Here is an 18,178-nt window from a genome sequence, read left to right on the forward strand (position 1 = left end):
CAAATTTGAAACCATGAAATAATATTTGATCCCTCTCATCCCCTCACCCTCTAGGTTCTGACATTTTTATTTCCCTCATATACCTCATTTCCCCTTCTTCCCATTGTCACTACTGCTTCCTTAATTCAGTCCTTTTGTCTAGAACATTTCAATCAGATCCTAACTTGTCTTTCCTGCTTCTATATTCCCCCCCAATATACCCTACTATGGCAGTTAGGTGACACAGTAGATAGAATGGGAGTCAAGAAGACTTATCTTCCTGAATTCAAATGTAGCCTCAGACACTTAGTAGATGAGTGACCCTGAGCAAATCACTTAACCCTGTTTGCCCCAGTTCCTCATTTGTAAAATGAGCTGGAGAAGGAAATGGCAAAGTACTCCGGTATCTTAGTGAAGAAAACCCTAAATGGGGACATGAAGAATCAGACACAACTGAAAAATGACTGAACAGCCGCAGCAACAACCACCCACCCTACCATCGCCCAGTGGTACCGTATAACTAGTCATTACCTTCTTTTTAAAAAAACTTCATCATTTGCCTGTTATGTACCAAATACATTTTAAAACTTTTTTAATGTTGAAGGAGCTCTATAATAAGACCCAGTCTTCTTTTTAAACCACACTTTATGGCTAGACTAGACTGCTTGTTCCTTGAACATACTCTGTTTTTTTGCTAATATTTCCTCAGTCTGAAATGCTCTTTCTTATCTTGCCCTAATCGCCTTTTACTCCCAGATCTACTTTTGTTTTGTTGGGTTTTTTTTTGGCAATTCTGCTTATTTGTTGCTGTCTATTGCTATCCGTTTTTCAGGTTCTACCTTAAATACTTTCTCCTTCATGAGTTTTTTTGATGACCTCGTCCTCCTCTACCTCCTTCCCTGCAAAGTCATCTCTTATTCATTGAAATCTCATTTCATTTTGTGGCTTCTCTTACTGCACTTTTACAGGAGTACTGTGACAGCCATGTTGCACAGTGTATGGTACTGAACTTGCAGTCAGGAACCAGGATTCGGGTCTCACCTCATCCATTAGCTCTGTGACCCTGAGAACTTGTCCTATCAAATGAAGATGATAAGAACACATAAACTGGAGTTAACGTGTGAAGTCCTTTGCAAACCTTGAGCCACTATATAAATGCTAGCTGTGATTACTGTGATTATTACATTCTGACTTGTATTAACACAGTATATGTTTTCTCTTCTCTAGAATACTGTAAATTCTATGGGGGCATGGACCGTGTCCTATTCTTCTTGGTATCTATCCTTACTATACTATACTGCACACATAGTATCTTCTCTGTAAATATTTGTGCAGTAAATATTGGAGGGTTGGAACTGGTAGAAGCACATGGATTGAACTTTTAACTAGAAGCAGCATCATTTCATGGATATAGTACTGGGTTTGGAAGCAGGAAGACCTGACTTCAAAACATCTCTCTCATAAGGACTCACTGTGTCACTATGAACAAACCACAGAAGCCCTCCGAGCCTCAGTGCCCTTATCTGTAAAGTGGGGATGATGATATCTGTAGTATCCCCCTCTTAAGGTAGTTGTTAGGATCAAAGGAGATCAGGTAACCAAGAGCATTTTGCAAACTGTAAAAAGCTGTATAAATGTAAACTTTCCGAGTAACACTTTAGTCACCATGTGTGTTTTTAATTGCCCAAAAGTTTCACCCTATGAAATTTGAAACAGTATTTTGTCAAAGTGCCTGGCTTTGGTAGGAAATTGATTTAGATTTATTTTAATCATGTTACTTTTCTGTATACAAACATAAAAACTTGACTCAGATTCCCTCTTTATGGTGAATCAGACAGAATTCTTGTGAGATGTCAAACTTTAGAAGACTTCTTTTTTTTGGATCATTGTCTTTTAGCAGCCTTTCCAAAGACCTGGAGGCAGAATGTATAGTTGTGGATCTGGAGTTAGAAAGACTGTTTTATATCCTGTTTCAGGCACTCACTAGCTGGATGACCTTGGGCAAGTCACAGCCTCAATTTCCTTACCTGCACAATGAGGATAATAATAGCAGCTACCTTATAAGATTGGGCAATTAGGTAGCACAGAGACCCTGAGCAAGTCACTTAACCTTGCTTGCCTCTGTTTCTTCATCTGTAAAATGAGCTGGAAAAGGAAATGGCAAGCCATTCTTCCATCTTTGCCAAGAAAACCTCAAATGCCATCACAGAGATCTGGACATGATTGAAAGGACTGAACAATAACTACAAGCTCCTAAGGCTTCTGTGAGGATCAAATGAGGTTGTATATGTAAAGGACACTGCAAAGCCTAAAGGGCTACACGACTGCTAGCTAATATTGTTTTTATTAAACAATTATTCCTTCTATTAATTTTATTCACTGAAAGTGGGTTAAGGGAAAAAAAATGGAAGAAAGCCAAAAACAAAAATCAAACCAAAAAAACACAAATAGAATATAAAATACCAGCCAAATATACTGTCTTGATTTAGAAGTAAAGAGAATTTACAAAGTTTAATTTTAGCATGCCTTAGGTAGGAAAGAGAGAAAAACAAGAACTGAAAAGGATCTAAAGTGCATATAACCAAGTAAAGAAAATAGAAAAGAAAGTATATCAAAGATAAATGTTGATGAGGAAAAAAAGCAAAAGACTGAAGTATTTTTGGTCCTAATAGTTGTCTATTTGATTAAATTTTATTGCATTGTGGTTCCATAATGTATTTTAAACTTAAATCCCTTTTAAACTGTGCCAAAAACCTGTTTGTGTGGTAGAAAGGTGCTAAGCAGTCCTACCTTTATATTTATTGGAGTAAAATTTTGGACAAAAATGAGCAAAGTTCAGCATCATCATATTTGAGAAGTGCCTTTGATAACTTAGCCTGTCTGTGAGCAACAGGTAAAAATCTCTCTGTTATTCATTCTTTTTTATCAAGGATTTCCCACCATTAAGAAGATGTCTAAAGAGAATTGACACTATATTACTCACAAATGGTAAAAGAAATACTAGATTTAAAAGTTCTCTTTGGGCAGGCATGCTTTCCTCTCTCTGACCTCAGGAGCAGTCTCCTTGGGATTCGTGTTTAGAATCCATCCCTAATTTTGCATTGCTGTCCTTTCATTGAAAATGCAGGTTAGCTTTCCAAACACGCTCTCTCCTTAGTGTGCCTTTGGAAACAAAGTAGAACTGCAAACTTCCATGTACCAAAGTGATCTTTGTTGAAATTCACAAAAGCTTGTTTTGGAGTTTGACTTATTTCAGAGTAACATATTAGTATTACTCTTTTGTTACTCTTTTGAAATGGACAACAGCTATTTTCAGAATTTCCTTCTTCTAGAAAAGCTATGAATTAGCGAAATGACTATTTTTTAAAGAAGATTTCTTCTCTGGTAGCCATAGCCCCCAAAGCGTCTCAGCCTTTGGATAGGTGTAGTTCTTCCCAGTGGCTTCTTGCTTGCATAAAGATTTTTAAATCAGTGTTAAAATGAGCAGTTTGCTGTGCTGCCAGAATAAAATCCGTAAGGAGCTTTATAGGCATAGGCTTTCTCTGTGTAACTACAAATGACAATAGCTGCCCGATGCATCCTGAGATAATAGGCCTCTGTTTGAGGGGACTGAAGCTTGGTTGGTATTCAGCCTTTGGATAGAAATCCAATTGTTTTTATTTTTACAGATGTTTTTGTTTTAAAAGATTCATGCAGTAGTAGGGAAGGAGTTAAAAAAAAAACTAACAAAATACTACCTTTTGCTTCTTGAATAGAAAAACGCATACTGAAACTTGAGGAAGATAACCACATTAGACAGTTCTGATACGGTTCCATATGGTTTTCTCTATTGCTGTTCCAGGGATTTTCAAAATCTTTGATGGTTTTGGAAGGAACAGTGGAAAGGAGTAAATCTCTGGGTTTGTGGTAGAGATCGTAGTATCAGAGAGTTAAAGTTGGAAAGGATCTTAATTTATTACAAACCCCTCATTTTACAGATGAGGAAATTAAGCCCTAGAAAGGTTAATTGACTTGCCCAAAATCATGCTACAGCTTGAACCCATGTCTTTTGGTTCTAAATTCGCCAATGTTTTCACTAGACCAGATTTCATTTGAATTTCATGGTAGCTATAGGACTAAAATGTTAGGTATAAGTCAAGTACTAGTCCATCTAAGTGCTATTTAAAGAAGCCATGCAGTCCTTTTGTAATATTAAAAAATATTTTGTAACATGTCTAATCCCCAATTAATCTGTTTTGTACTTAAGAATTTTCCATAGCCATATTTTTTTCAAATGGAACATGTCTATAGTTCCTGTATTTTTGGTGTACCTAAACATGACGAAATTTATCCTAGCCATCCAACTGTAACTCACAGTTTAAAATTGTTTCTGATCTTTCTATTTATATGACTGGTTTATTTGTAAAAAGAAAATAAAATACATAAAAATAGTAAGGTTCACTGACTTAACCAAATAAGGTCTTTCTGAGAATTATAAGCATCCAAATTATTACTACTCAGAACCACTGAAAGGAAACAGGTTTGGTTTTTTTTAAAGAATGTCTTAACTAGAGTAGACTAACTGTTTAATAAATCTTTGATAGCAGTAGTTCTATTCCATGTAATCAGTTTTGTGACTCTTCTGGAATACCTGTTTCCCCACAGCTTTAACAGTTTTCTGTTTTATCATTTTGGGGTTATCTTTCCAATTTAGTAGGCATAAAGTGGCCTGTTAAGTTTGTTAAAATCTGCATTTCTTAATGAGGAAATTTGAACAGCTTTTTCATAAAGTTGACAATTCATATTTCTTCTAAAGTTGATTTTTTGGGTCCTATGACCAATTCTCCATTAACAAATGTATTTTTTAGAAGTATACATATTAGTGTTTATAGTTTCTTGTTTTCAAAGCTTTATCTTATAGACTGCAAATATTTCTTTATTTCAAAAATACAGCTTTCTATCATACAGAATCTTTATATTTTAATAAACTCAAGCCTATCTATTTTGTTTTTATTAATTTGTTTGCTTCATAAACATGTTTTTTTCTCTCTGTGATTAAGTATACCCCTTTTCACCCTGTTTTACAATAGATTTGTACAATGTCTTGGGGAGGGCAGGGGGAGGGAGAGGGACAAAATCTAAGACTTATGGAAGTGATTGTAGAAAACTGAAAACAAATACATTAATACTAATAATTTCAAAACAAAACAAAAGAAGTGAGCTTCTTGAGGGGAGAAAGTGTTTCATTTCCATCTCTGTACTTCAATTACTGAACACAGAATAGAAACTCCATAACTGTTGGATTGATTTTGGGCAAGTCACTTCCACTTCTGGGTAACTCATTTCCCCCTTGTGTAATGAAGGATTGAACTTGGTTCATTCTTTTAACAAACATGCTAGTCCACAAATATTTATTAAGTACTTACTATGTGCTAAGGACTATGCCAAGTACTAGGATACAAAGGGCAAAAGCACAGTCCCTGCCCTCAGTTCTAATAACAAAAACAAAACATGCAAAAAGCTGTACCCACGAGATTCACTTACTGTAAATGGAGAGTCATTTTGGAGGAAAGGCACAGGGAAAATCTGAGCTAACTACTGAAAAAAAAAAAGCCAAGAAGTGAAGGTGAGGATGAGGAACATCCCAGTGTGGAGGACAGCATGGATGGAGTTGTCAGATGGGGTGTCATGTCTGAGGAACAGCCAAAGGCCATTGCTGCTGGATCCTAGAATGTGCAGAGGTGTGTGAAGTTACAAGTAGGAAGGGGTCAGGTTGTACAGTGCTGAGGATTGATATTTATTTTATATTTAATCTTGGCAGTAACAGGGAGCCCTTGGAGTTTCTTGATGGGGGCAGGGAGGAGGGAATAGAAGTGACTTGGTTGGACTTTAAGAAGAATCCCTTGGCAGCTGAGTAGAGGAAGAGGCTTGAAGCAGAGACCACTCAGAAGGCTATTGTAATAATCCAGGCACAAGGTGATGAGAGCCTGCACTAAAATAGTGGCAGTGGCAGTGAAATGAAGGAGACATATACAGAAGGTGCTGTGAAGGTAGAAATGAGAATGCTTGGATGTGTGGGGTGAGAAGGAAGCGTTGAGGAAGCCACCAACATTGTAAGCCAAAGTGGCAGGGAAGATGGCAGTTGGGAAGTTTAAAAGAAGGTTCAGTTCTGGGGAAAGATAGGAGGTATTTTTGGACATGCTGGGTTTGAGGTGTCTATGAGACATCTGTTTTGAGAAGTCAAAAAACCTGGAGATCAAGAGAAAATCAGAGCTGGATAAAAAAAAAATCTGAGAATCGTCCCCAAAGAGATGATAATTGAACTCATAAGTTCTATAGATTTACACAGTTAATTCAATTACTGATTTCACATATTTGATTCATTTTATTGTAGTTTGTGGTATGAGATTCAGAATTAAAGCAATTATATATAAAGTTTGCTTTGTATATGTTTATATATTTTCACAACAGATTTTTATTGAGTAATAATACGATTCCCTAGTGTTTTTTAGTGATGAATTTGAAATGCTAATTCATCATATGAGGTGTTCCAAAAGTTTTAGTAGTCTAAAACCATTAAAGCTTTTTAAGGTAGCTATTAAAGCTTCAAACTGCTCTTCATTTTTTGGGACATCCAGTATACACATAAATTTCTGTTACTGGGTTCTGAATTAATTTTAAAAATTATTTTCCCTTACCCTCCCCTGCAACAGACCATCTTTATGACAATTGCTTTATAATATGCTTCAAAATTTTATAAGGCAAATACTTCTTTAGTTATTCCTTTTTTTCTCGTAGTTCTTGGTATTCCTGATTATTTCCTTTTCTGTGTGAATTTTGTTATGATTTAAATTCTATATATTATAGTATTGATATTACAATCAGTTTGCAAATTAATTTGAAAATTTTTTAAATTTCTCTATTATTTGCTCAACTGAAACATGGACAAGGGAGATCCTACCACTTGCTTGGTTCTTCATTAATTTCTGTCAAGAAATTATTTTGAGGCTGAGTTCATATAAACCACCTGTGTGTCTTAAAAGGTTCATTCCTAAATATTTGATTTTTTTTTCTTATTACATACGGTGATTTTCTTTATTGTTCTCTCTTGATTGAAGCGGGGTTTATGTAAACACACTTATGGGTTATGTCTTTTCCTACTCAGGTTTTTGTTTTGGGGGATTTTGTGGGAGGTTTTTTTGTAATAGATCTTAAATTTTTGAGATAATACAAATGTATTAACTGTAAATGGATACATTTTAATTTCTTTTTGCCAAATGTTTATTTCATTTTCATATATGATAGCTTCAGCTAACATTACTAAGACTGTCATATTAAAGTGGTAAACAGAATCATAACTAGAGTAGGCTACTCAGGGATTTGGTCCAGAACACCAAAATTTAAAGACTATTGAGAGCATTTTCAGTCTTTCAGTAGTGTACAAACCCCTGAGCTTAGTGCTTAGTTAACAGTAAGTAGTTTAAATAGGAAGCTACCAAATGTTCTACTTTTCCTTATATATTTTCTGTATATTTTACTTAGCATATTTATATTTTGGCAAATAAAATTTTTCCATATATTTTCCTTCTAGAAAAAATAGGAAATAGCAAAATGAATATTTTTAAGAAAACTAGTTGAAAAAAATTTTTTTGCCTACTAAGCAGAATTTAAAAGTATTATTTCTTTTACCATTTGAGAGTAATATCTTAACAGTTTTCTTTATCTGTCTTCTTAATGGTGGGAAATCCTTGGTTTAAAAAAAAATCACAGATTTTTACTAGTCTCAATAGGAGATAAGGTATCAAAGCCATTTCGTCAAATATAATGAAGTTGGATTTTTCTCCTGTTTGTCCAAAATTGTATTCCAGCAAATAGATCAAAGTTAGAGCTGCTTCTCACCTTTCCACCACATTAATAGGTGCAATTTAAAGCAGGATTTAAGTCCATAATACAGAACAGTATTTTTGTAGAACCAGAAATACTTTACTCCTTTGTTTCTTTTCCCCATTAACATTTCTCTTTGATAACTTTTTCCCTTTCTAATTTTCTTTATTTGGTTATGTGCTTGTTTTGATATTATGTATTTCTTTATTTTTTTCATCATCCCTAGCAGCTTCTGTCCCCCACCCCCTAAGGTATGATGCCTGAAGTATCTTTGTCTTTGTAATTTCCACCCATTATTCTTCATTCTGCCTTAGGGCCAGGCAGAGCAAGTCTAACTCCTTGTCCACATTTCATAACTAATTTTCTTATTTTTAGGAGAGTTTACACCATTTATGTTTAGTGTTACAGTTGCCGAATTAGGCTTTTCTTCCACCATTCTTTATCAAATTATTAATTAATTTATAAACAGAGACTACACACTTTCTTTATTCATTCAACTTTATTGGCCTATGTTTTTTGACTCAGAAGTTTGTGGTGAGCCTTGCTGCTGTTAACATAAAAGTAATGAAAACACTCTAAACAAAATTCTTATGTATTGACATATATTTTATGTAAGTTTAGGATCCAGGTTCATGTCTTTTCTGGGCTAATATTTTTGCTTTTTCTTTGTATCCCCAGTACTTCATTCAGTGGTTGGTACACCATACAATAATTATTATTATTATTATATTATTTTATTGCAGTAAAATCTTTACAGATCATGAGCATGATTCATACACTCATCAAGGATGTGTTCTTGATGTAAAGAAAAGATAGTCAGATTTTCACAAACAGTTGTCCGCAACAGCCTTATCTTTTGTCACTGCACAGCTGACTTAGAGGTGGAGTGCAGGTAAGATCCAAATGTGTTTGTTTTTCCCTCCAGATCGATTTTTTTCAGAACTATTTGATTTAACCAAACAAAATCTTCCCTTGAAGGTTTCTAGTGTCTACTTTAAAATCATCCAAGGTTCTGTGATGGTATACATTCGCAGATTACTCCATCAGGTAAAGTGTAATGTAGGGTGGAAACATAAGTTTCATGGCACATGTCCTATGTAAAGTCCAAAGAAAGGAAAGATTCCCTGCCGATAATGATGTACTACAAATGCCTTTTCTCCAGTAACATTTTATTAATTGCATTGAGCCCTGGAATACTACAAAATTTCTTCAGTGAAATTCAAAGCAGTGCAAATGAAATTAATGTAATTATTCGTATTGTATAAGTAATGCATGATAAATATTGCCCAGGTTACGTTATGCAACTGAATGGGGAACACTGATGAATGCATCAGTGTGTGTCCTTTATACAAGTATTGCAACTGTACAGTGTTTTCAGTGATTTCTGACAGTTTGCAGTTGCAAAATCTCATCTCCTTGATATCAGTATCCTCTCAGTTGTCTCATAGACTTTACAATATCTGAGTTGGAAGGGATCTCAGAGTTCATCTAGTCCAACCTGTACTTAGAAGAATTAAAAGTGCAAATAATCCATAGGGCAGTGAAATGACACAAGGAAGATGTATCATGTTTAAAAAGATTTCCAAAAAATTTTAGAAGTCTTCTACACATAGGATACAATGTGAAGGGATTGTGATCTGTGTTGGTATAGGGTACATCATGGAACCATCAAAGAGGATTCTGTGTAGCAATGAAAATTGACAATTTATATTAGAGAAAAAAATTCACCCTTATTCAGATATAATGGAGGGAGGTGTAAAATATACTAGTGTTTCTCTTTTCACCTTTATCAATTGATTATTATGTATAAAACCTCATTTTAAAGTTACTTGAAAGGTTCCCAGTATCAGAGAAGTCTTCACCTTTTAAAATCTCTTATCCTTTTCTCTGTGAGTTCTTTGCACTTACATTACAATAGTTAGTTATTTCTGTATATGCTTTTATTCTGTCTGTACTTACATGTGTCTGATAGTGAAGACTGGGTCACTTTTCATCTTTGTATCCCCAGAGGCACAGTGCCTTGCTTTTAATAAGTGCTTAGTAAATGTTTATTGTATTTAAATAAATAAGCATACTTTGTCTTTTCTTTACCGGTCACTTTCATTTAATGGTGTTTTGCTATTGGCCTTCTTAAGATATGCGTCTTTTATTTACCTAAAACTCTTAATTTTTAAAGCGTCAGTTACCCAGAAATAGTGTCTTACACACAGTAGCTGCATAGTGACGATAGTAATAACAGCTAGTTACTTAGCATATTAAGGTTTGCAAAGTGACAAACGTTGTCTCATTTTATCCTCAGCAACACTGGGGAGATAGGTCTTATTAAGACTATTTTAATAAATATTTTGGAATTTTTCAGCATTCCACTTGGAAGATATATCTCCTTTTAGTGGTTTTTTTATCCTAAAATACTCCAATACTCCAATACTTTTTGGAGTACTATATCTAGGAATGCAGTAGAATGAAAATGTAATGGAAATCAGGTATAACATGGCCACCTCATCTCTAAAGTAGAGATGATGTTTACTGATTTATTTAAAAGGAATGTTGTGTGACTAATGAATGACTGAGACACATTTTTAAAATGTCCTATTTTGTATTAGTACCACTTAAGTTATCCTGATGCTTTGTGTTAGCCTTATAAAAATCAAGAATATGTATCTTGAATTTCCTTCTTTTTTGGGGAAAGCTTTCAGTTGACAATTCCACCAGAAATTATACTTTATAAAAGTTAAAGGTTTAGATTTTAAAAAATACATTTCAAAGATTCCTTCCACCTACATATATGTCATGGCTAAGAGTCCTAAGGTTAATCAACATAGCATCTTTGGTTGTAACATGCACTAAAATTATGACAAATTAATTGTAAAAGCATGCTCAATTATGACTGTAGACATAGGCAAAATTTCTAGCCATCTCCTTTCCCCTAGGCTGACACTTCCTAAAACATACATTTTGTTTGTACTGTTCATGTCTGTGAAATTAATTTCCTTCTGTAGTTTGGCAAAATGCAGTTTTAAGAAAAGCAAGTGGTCTTGAATTTCACAAGTTTTAAAAATAACACATTGATTTAAAAAGAAAAATCATGAACTCTTTCCCCCATTCCCACCCTCTACCCACAGACATTTATTATAGAATGAAGTTCTATTTGGCCTTAAGCCCTTCTCTTTTTAGGGCAGTCACATGAAAACTATCCAGTGTAAACAGTCACACTTTCGTCTAAGTTTGCCCCATTCTCATAGGGCAGGCTTCCACAGTAGGCTTTTCTGTTCTTCTAGTGAGCCAGCCCAAAAGAACCAGCTTCCAAGTTGTGATGTTGGATTTTATAAAATGAAGTAAATATCTGGATTCAAACTGGATGTTGAAATAAACAGGAAGTCAGAACACTGTATGGACTGACAGCTGAACTAAACATGGGGTTTCTAGTCAGAACAAGTTTTGAGTTTTGAGTCCCTCTTGTGCCAGTTAATAGCTGTCTGACTTTGGGAAAATGGCTTACTCTGAGTCTGTTTCCTCATCTCTAAAAAAGGTGGCAGTGATGCTTACACTTTCTACTTCACTGACTTGTAAAAAAAAAAAAGATTGCTTCCCATTTTTGAAATCTTAAAATGATTTAGAATTGTGAGCTATTTTGGTTTGGTTCACATGTGCTTATTGCTGTAAGTTATCATATCCTATTTTAGTCATTACCTTTTTCCTTCTGTTTTAGAGCAGTTTAGAGCACTAAAAGTACAGCTTTTAATAAAAAAGTGAGGAAAGAAAACGTAGGAATTGGTATCAAATTCAAATAGAAACAAGAGGCTACTAAACCGTTTATAACAGTCCCTGAGGGTGCATAACTTAAGAAACCACATATTAATATTATCTGTGTTCTGTTCCATTTTATTTTGTCACAGGTTACCCAGTTACATTTTAATCTGGTGCCAGGTGGCACTCAACAGGTAGCAATGTAGCTTTTGAAACCTCTGGTTTAAATGATCAAAGGATGATAAATTCATCCCTGGAAAGTATCAAACCCCTTCATTTTGTAGATGGGGAAATCATGGCCAAGAGAGGTTAAGTGACTTGCCCATGGTTACAGAGCTAGTAAGTTTGGGAATCAGGATTTAACTCAGGTCCCTCTTGAATCCAAGTCCAGTGCTCATGAAAAGGAAATCTGTTCCAGGGAACTTCTTGGCAAGCTTATACAGGTCCTAACTACAGAAATTGCTGCTTAAAAATGTATTTCCCCTGCCTGTAAAGTTGTTATATTGCAAAGTTTACTTATGGGTAGGGTGTTTAGTCTTTGAAATCATTTCTCATAGAATTAATGTCACGGATGATTATTAGGTTCCTGCATCAGTCCTCAAAAGCCTAGGCAGACCATGATAAGAGTTGTATTCACTGATACTAGGAAACTGTCTTTCCTTCCCTCATCCTCTGATGAAGGCTAAGAGGCTTCTCCCCAAGTTCCAGCTCTTACACAGCTGTTGTCATTGTGAAAGGGATTTGGAATTTGGTGGCATCAGTTTTTCATGTTGTAGTGAAAAAAGCATGAGCTTTGGAGAGACTTGAATTTTTATCTGGCCTTTGCTATTAATGTCCTAAGGGATTATTGGACAAGTCACCTTACTTACATGAGACTGTTTTTGTCTTCATCAAACTAGATGATTTCTTATATCCCTTCTTTGTTTGTGGTGGGGTAAGTTCAAAAACATTTAGACAATCTACTCTACCCCAGCCAGTTCAGAGCCAGCCATTCATATATATAAATGTGAGCCATTGTGTGTTCCTTTACAATTGAAATTTGTATTCCTTACAACAGCCTTAATATTGTTTTCCCTACTTTATGTATAAGTACTTGCAGAGATAACACAGTTTATAAGGTGAAGCTGGGCCTTCTGATTCAATCTTCTCTTTATAATTCAATTTTGAGTCAGAGAATACCTGAAAATATATATTTGAAGTAGATTTACATTCAAAAAGTAATAACTTCCCAGCATAATTTTTAGTTTTCAAAAAATAATCTTTGATGTCTTTGAATAAATTATAAAATTCTATCAATTTTTAAAAGCTATAGACCAGGTATTACTCAGAAGCTTTTTATTTCAAAGTTGATTTCTAAACTTTCAGCTTTCAACATAGCATCAAATAATCTTCTAAAGAATTTCCAGATCTTTTATGATTTTTTCTCAAAGGAAATACATAGGAAATTTTTTAAAATTTTGTCAGGTCAGCTAGTATTTATCAAACACTGTGCTAAGCACTGAAGAAGCAGAGCACTAAGAAAGGTAAAAGGTAGTCTCTGTCCTCAAGGAGCTCACAGTCTGATGGGGTAGACGATGCACACAGCTATGTACATAGAAGAGATAGGACAAATCTTGTCAAAGGAAGGTACAGAAATGAAGGAGGACTAGGAAAGGCTTTTTTCAGGAGGTGGGACTTTAGTTGACTAAACTACCATTACAACTAGATCTAATGGATTCTTCCCCTCAAAGGGCCAAAGGGAGCTATCCTTATTTGACTCTGGGACCAATGTATTAAAAATCCCAAATCTGAAATTTGAAAATAAAAAGGAAATGAAGTATGACAGTTTTTGATAAACTTCAGATCTCTTCCTTCAAGAACAGTCCTTTCAGCCTTGCTCTAAGTATTCTTTACTATAAGTGGTTTTTTTTTTCTAGAAAGAGGAGTTGCTGGGAAAAAAAAGAAACTTTAAGAAACCAAGATTACAGTGGACTTGGCCACAGAGTAGCATGGTTACTGTAATTTCTGAGATTCTAAAAAATTAATAAAGATTGCCCAGGGTAGCAATATACTAGGACGCAGATGACTGGAAACAGTTTTTCCTTCCTTATTTTAGAATAGAAACATTGGGGAAGAGATGGGAGTTGGGGGTTGTGCTAGCAGGAAATGTTTTCAGAATTATAAAAATCATGTAGCTTTTTTCATATGTCTACTCATTTTAAATATTCAGCTTAGTGTGCTTTTTTTCTTTAATTTACTAGAACTTAATTATGGTGAAGTATTTAAAAGATATGTAGAAAAGATCACATTGTAGTATTTTTCATTTTATGAGGGAAGGGAAATAAGCATTTATATAACACCTACTATGTGCCAGGTGTGGTGTTAAGTGCTTTCTAAATATCATTTCATTTGATCCTCTTAACAGCCATCTATGGTAGGTGCTATTCAGAGTAGGAGTCAGGAGGACCCGAGTTCAAATCTCACCTCAGACACTTGACATTCACTAGCTGTGTGACCTTGGGCAAGTCACTTAATCCCAATTGCCTCATCCTGGGTCATCTCCAGTCACTGGATTCAGATGGCTCTGGAACAGAAGTGAGGCTGGTGACCTGCACAGCCCTCCCTCACTCAGAACAAAGTCAAGTGCAAGTCATGTCATCATTTCTCTAATGGCGTGGTCTCCTTGGCAGTGAAGGACGAACACACACACACAGGTGCTATTATTATCCTCCTTTTATAGTGGAGGAGACTGAAGCAAACAGAGGTTAAATGACTTGCCCAGGATCACACAACTAGTATCTGACCTTGAACTCAGGTCTTCCTGACTTCAGACCCAGCACTAACACTCTATCTTCTGCACCACCTAGCTGTCTCATAGAGATATTTCTTTATAGATAGGGGAACTGAAGCCCAGAAATAACTTGCCCAAGATTTAAAAAAACAAACAAACTAGTTAATGGAATAGCTGTGTCTAGACTTCTGGAATATCCAGATCTTCCACTTCCTGGTCTAGTATGAAACCTTTATTGCCGGTCCTATTTCATATCCAATTATAGGCATACCCTAACACATGGTTAACAAATGCAACCTATCCCTATTGGTTTATTGCTAGAGTTAGACTGAGCAAAAGAGAAAATAGAAAAATATTCACTAGCTGTGTGATGTTGGGCTAGCAGCACAACCTCTCTGGGTCCTAAATAAAATGAAGGGAGTTAGACAAAACCAGCTCAGATTCCTTCCCACTCTAGGATTCTCTGATTTGATGTTTTAAAAATAGATCATCTGCTTTTCTGTAACCGTTACGTTTAGGACAAAGGATGCTGTCGGGGTAACAATAAGAGATTGTTTTCCTGTATTTCATACTTCAGATAGAGGTCAGTAATTAATATGGGTTCTTCTCTGCAGCAGCGCACCTTGTAGCTCCATGATTGGTGCTTGCTAAATGTTTATCGACTGACTGGATCCCATCCGTGCGTTCTCATCCTGTGCACCCCCCTGAATCCTCCACAAGGACTCCAGCCAACGTGATGGAAATCTTTCTCTACATAGTTTGATGTTTTGTGGGTATCAGTGAAGCAGGCATGGTGTGGGGTGGGGTGTGCACATCTGTCTTGTCTGTCTGTCTAGTTATCCCTCAATCACACTTTCTACATGAACTATCCATTTTAAGTAAATGCAAAATATATAAAAAGCAAGTTCAAAAGTATAGTGCTAGCAAGAGGGGGAAGAAACAGTGATGGGGAGAGGGGGTTAAGGAAGGACCTTATATTGGACTTGGCACTTGACCTGAGTAGTGATTCTCAGAGGTTCATGACGAGGGAGTGTTCTAGAAAAGAGAAATAGGCAGCCTGTGCAAAGACATGAAGGCAGTATAGAATGACACATACAGGAAATAGCAAATAGGCTATTTTAACCTGGAATATAGATATATAAGGGGAAGTACTGCAAGAAATGTTTTTTAAGGTAGCAATGATCTCTTAAGGTATTAATATTCAAACATAGGTATTTGAATTTTATCTGATAAGCAACATGGATCTGCTAGAGCTTGTCAAATTGAGTTTTGAGAAGGTCAGTCCTGTGCCTTAGGGAGATCTGTTTGGTAGCCTTGTGGAGATGGATTGGATGGGTACATACCAAGGATAGGAAGACCATTTAGGAGGTTATTACAGTATTTGGGGGAAAGGGTGATGTATGGCCATATTAAACTGAGAGAAGGAGAAAGAGGAAAGAGGGTTTTTTTGTGTGGTCAGATCCTTCAGTTGTTAGCCAGTTTTCAGTTATTTTCTGTCTTAGGAGGTTTTGCACTGTTTCCGGATTCAATGAAATCAACTCTTCTGAAAACAAAAACATCATGGAGGGCCCTGACATTTATAGGGAATTCCTAGATTTGTACCCTGCACTAGACATCCTGCATGACAGTGGCAAACCCCTTCTTTTATGTCTTACTTGCTGTTAATAGTCAGAAAGTTACCAGAGTAAATTGTCACCGTGGATAGAATGCCAGACCTGGAGTCAGAAAGACTTGAGTTCAAATCGAGCCTTAGACAATTATTAACTGTGTGATACTGGGCAAGTCATTTAACCTCTGTTGGTCTCAGTTTCCTCATCTGTAAAATGCGGATAATAATAGCACCTACCTCCCAGGGTGATTGTTAAGGATCAAATGAAGTAGTAATTGTGAAGCACTTAGCACAGTGCTTAGCTATAATAATCACAAGACTTCTAGACCCTTCACTATCCTGACCATAATTCTGAGAAAGCACTAGTTTGTCCCTCTTCAAAGGTATTGCTCAAGCAGTACAGTAAATATTGCTTTAAGTACAGTGGGTTCGTTTTTTCCTTACTTGTTCTGAATGCTGTATTGATAGTAATGCCATTTTAGATTTATTAGTTAATACTACCATTGAAATAATTTGACTGAGGGAATTAGAAATGAGGATCATTGGGACATTTCCAAAGGACTCCTGTCTGAAAGTGCTATCCACATTTAGAGAGGGAACTTTGGAGTCTGAATTCACATCAAAGCATACTATTTTCACTGCTTTTTCCCTTTTTGTTCTGATTCTTCTTTCACAGCATGGATAATGTGGAAATATGATTAATATGATTTTGCATGTGTAGCCTATATCAGATTGCCTGCTCTCTGGGGGAAAGGAAGGGAGGAAAGAAAGGAACTCAAAAACCTTGTAAAAGTGAATGTTGAAAACTATCTTTTTACGTATTTGTGGAAAAATACCATTAAGTGAAAAAAATTCAAAAATAAAAAGAAATGATCATTTTCAAGGGGCTGTTCCTTAATGATACCTCAAATTTACAGAGTTGTTATAAAAGCCATGGTGTTTTTTACATCATCAGTTTGCTTATTTCCTAAAAGTAAATTAAATGATCATCCAAATCTTAATTATTTTGAGGTATGACCTATGTAACTGAAACTTTTAGGCCATCTCTCTTGCCATTTATCTATAGTTTTGATTCTTTATCTCTTTGATTGATCTATAAGAGTTTCTTACATTTGAATTTTCTCACTTTTCCCTGTTACATTCATCCTCTTGGACTGCTGATTAGAAGTAAATGGGATAAAAGATGGAGAAGCTCAAATGAGATATAAAAAACTGGCCCAGGGATAACAATCACTCCTCTGTACACAAAAGCTCAAACACACAGGTACACACACCGGCCTTGTCCTTAATATCAATGACAGCACTATTACCTGGGTGAAATATTGGCAAATGTAGCTTCCCTTCTCACTTGTATGTTAGTGAAGGAACTCTACCCTCATCTGCTTTAGAAGTCTTCAGCTAACATATGTTTATTACTTCCCCATCTGTAAGTGAATCCAGGCAGGCCTGTTTCATAATTTACCTTATATTTCACAGTCCATCTTTCCTGGCATATCATATGTGAAGGAATTTGTACTTAGGTACACCTTTTTCAAAATGCCAACTCCTGGCTTCAGTGGTTAAGAAATTGGGTATTCAATATCTTAAAGGATTAGCTGAGTTGAAGTATTTTTACTATATTAATTGCTTAAAAATGTCACTGTTTTACTACTGCTTTTGAAATAATTTGATAAATGTACATTAGAAATGAGAATATTTTCGATTAACTGCACCATAAGTGCTTTTGCTTATTGATGATTGATTGAAGCACCTTACATAATGAGTTTTTCTATGGAGTTTAAAGTGATGTGATACCCTTTTCCTTTATATATGTGTAATCTCTCAGTGTGCTATTTGTCTTTTTTTCCTTAAGAGAATAAATGCAAAGCTTCATGATGGAGTGTGTCAGCATTGTAAAGAAGTTCTGGAGTGGCGCGTAAAATACAGCAAGTATAAACCACTATCAAAACCTAAAAAATGGTGAGTCTCGAGATACAGTTCATTTTAGTTCAGCACATTTTTATTAAGGGCATTCTGTGTGCCAGACAGTGGATACAAAGACAAAAAATCCACTCCCTGCCCTCAAGGAGTCTATATCTTATGGGAGCTCAAGGAGGGAACAGGATAACCGAGAAATATAAAGTAGATATACAGAGCAAATAGAAAGTGTTTTCTGGAATACAGTCTACTAACAATTGTGGGGGAGAGCTGGCAGTTGGGAGGGAGAATGC

The 18,178-nt window shown here is 35.6% G+C and overlaps 1 protein-coding gene across 8 annotated transcripts in view; it reads left to right on the forward strand.

The window, feature by feature from the left end:
- The window catches only part of C1H9orf85 (chromosome 1 C9orf85 homolog), a 284,217-nt gene that overhangs the window by 36,836 nt on the left and 229,203 nt on the right, over positions 1–18,178 (forward strand). For all 8 annotated transcript variants that reach the window (XR_011967532.1, XR_011967531.1, XR_011967533.1 and 5 more), the window contains exon 2: positions 17,821–17,927. Coding sequence is in view for 4 of the 8 variants with exons in the window: in XM_072611530.1 (XP_072467631.1) it covers positions 17,821–17,927 (107 nt within the window). In the remaining 4 variants the exon portion in view is untranslated. The remainder of the gene's footprint in view (positions 1–17,820; positions 17,928–18,178) is intronic.

Source organism: Notamacropus eugenii, chromosome 1 (assembly GCF_028372415.1).
Source record: "Notamacropus eugenii isolate mMacEug1 chromosome 1, mMacEug1.pri_v2, whole genome shotgun sequence".
NCBI lineage: Eukaryota > Metazoa > Chordata > Mammalia > Diprotodontia > Macropodidae > Notamacropus > Notamacropus eugenii.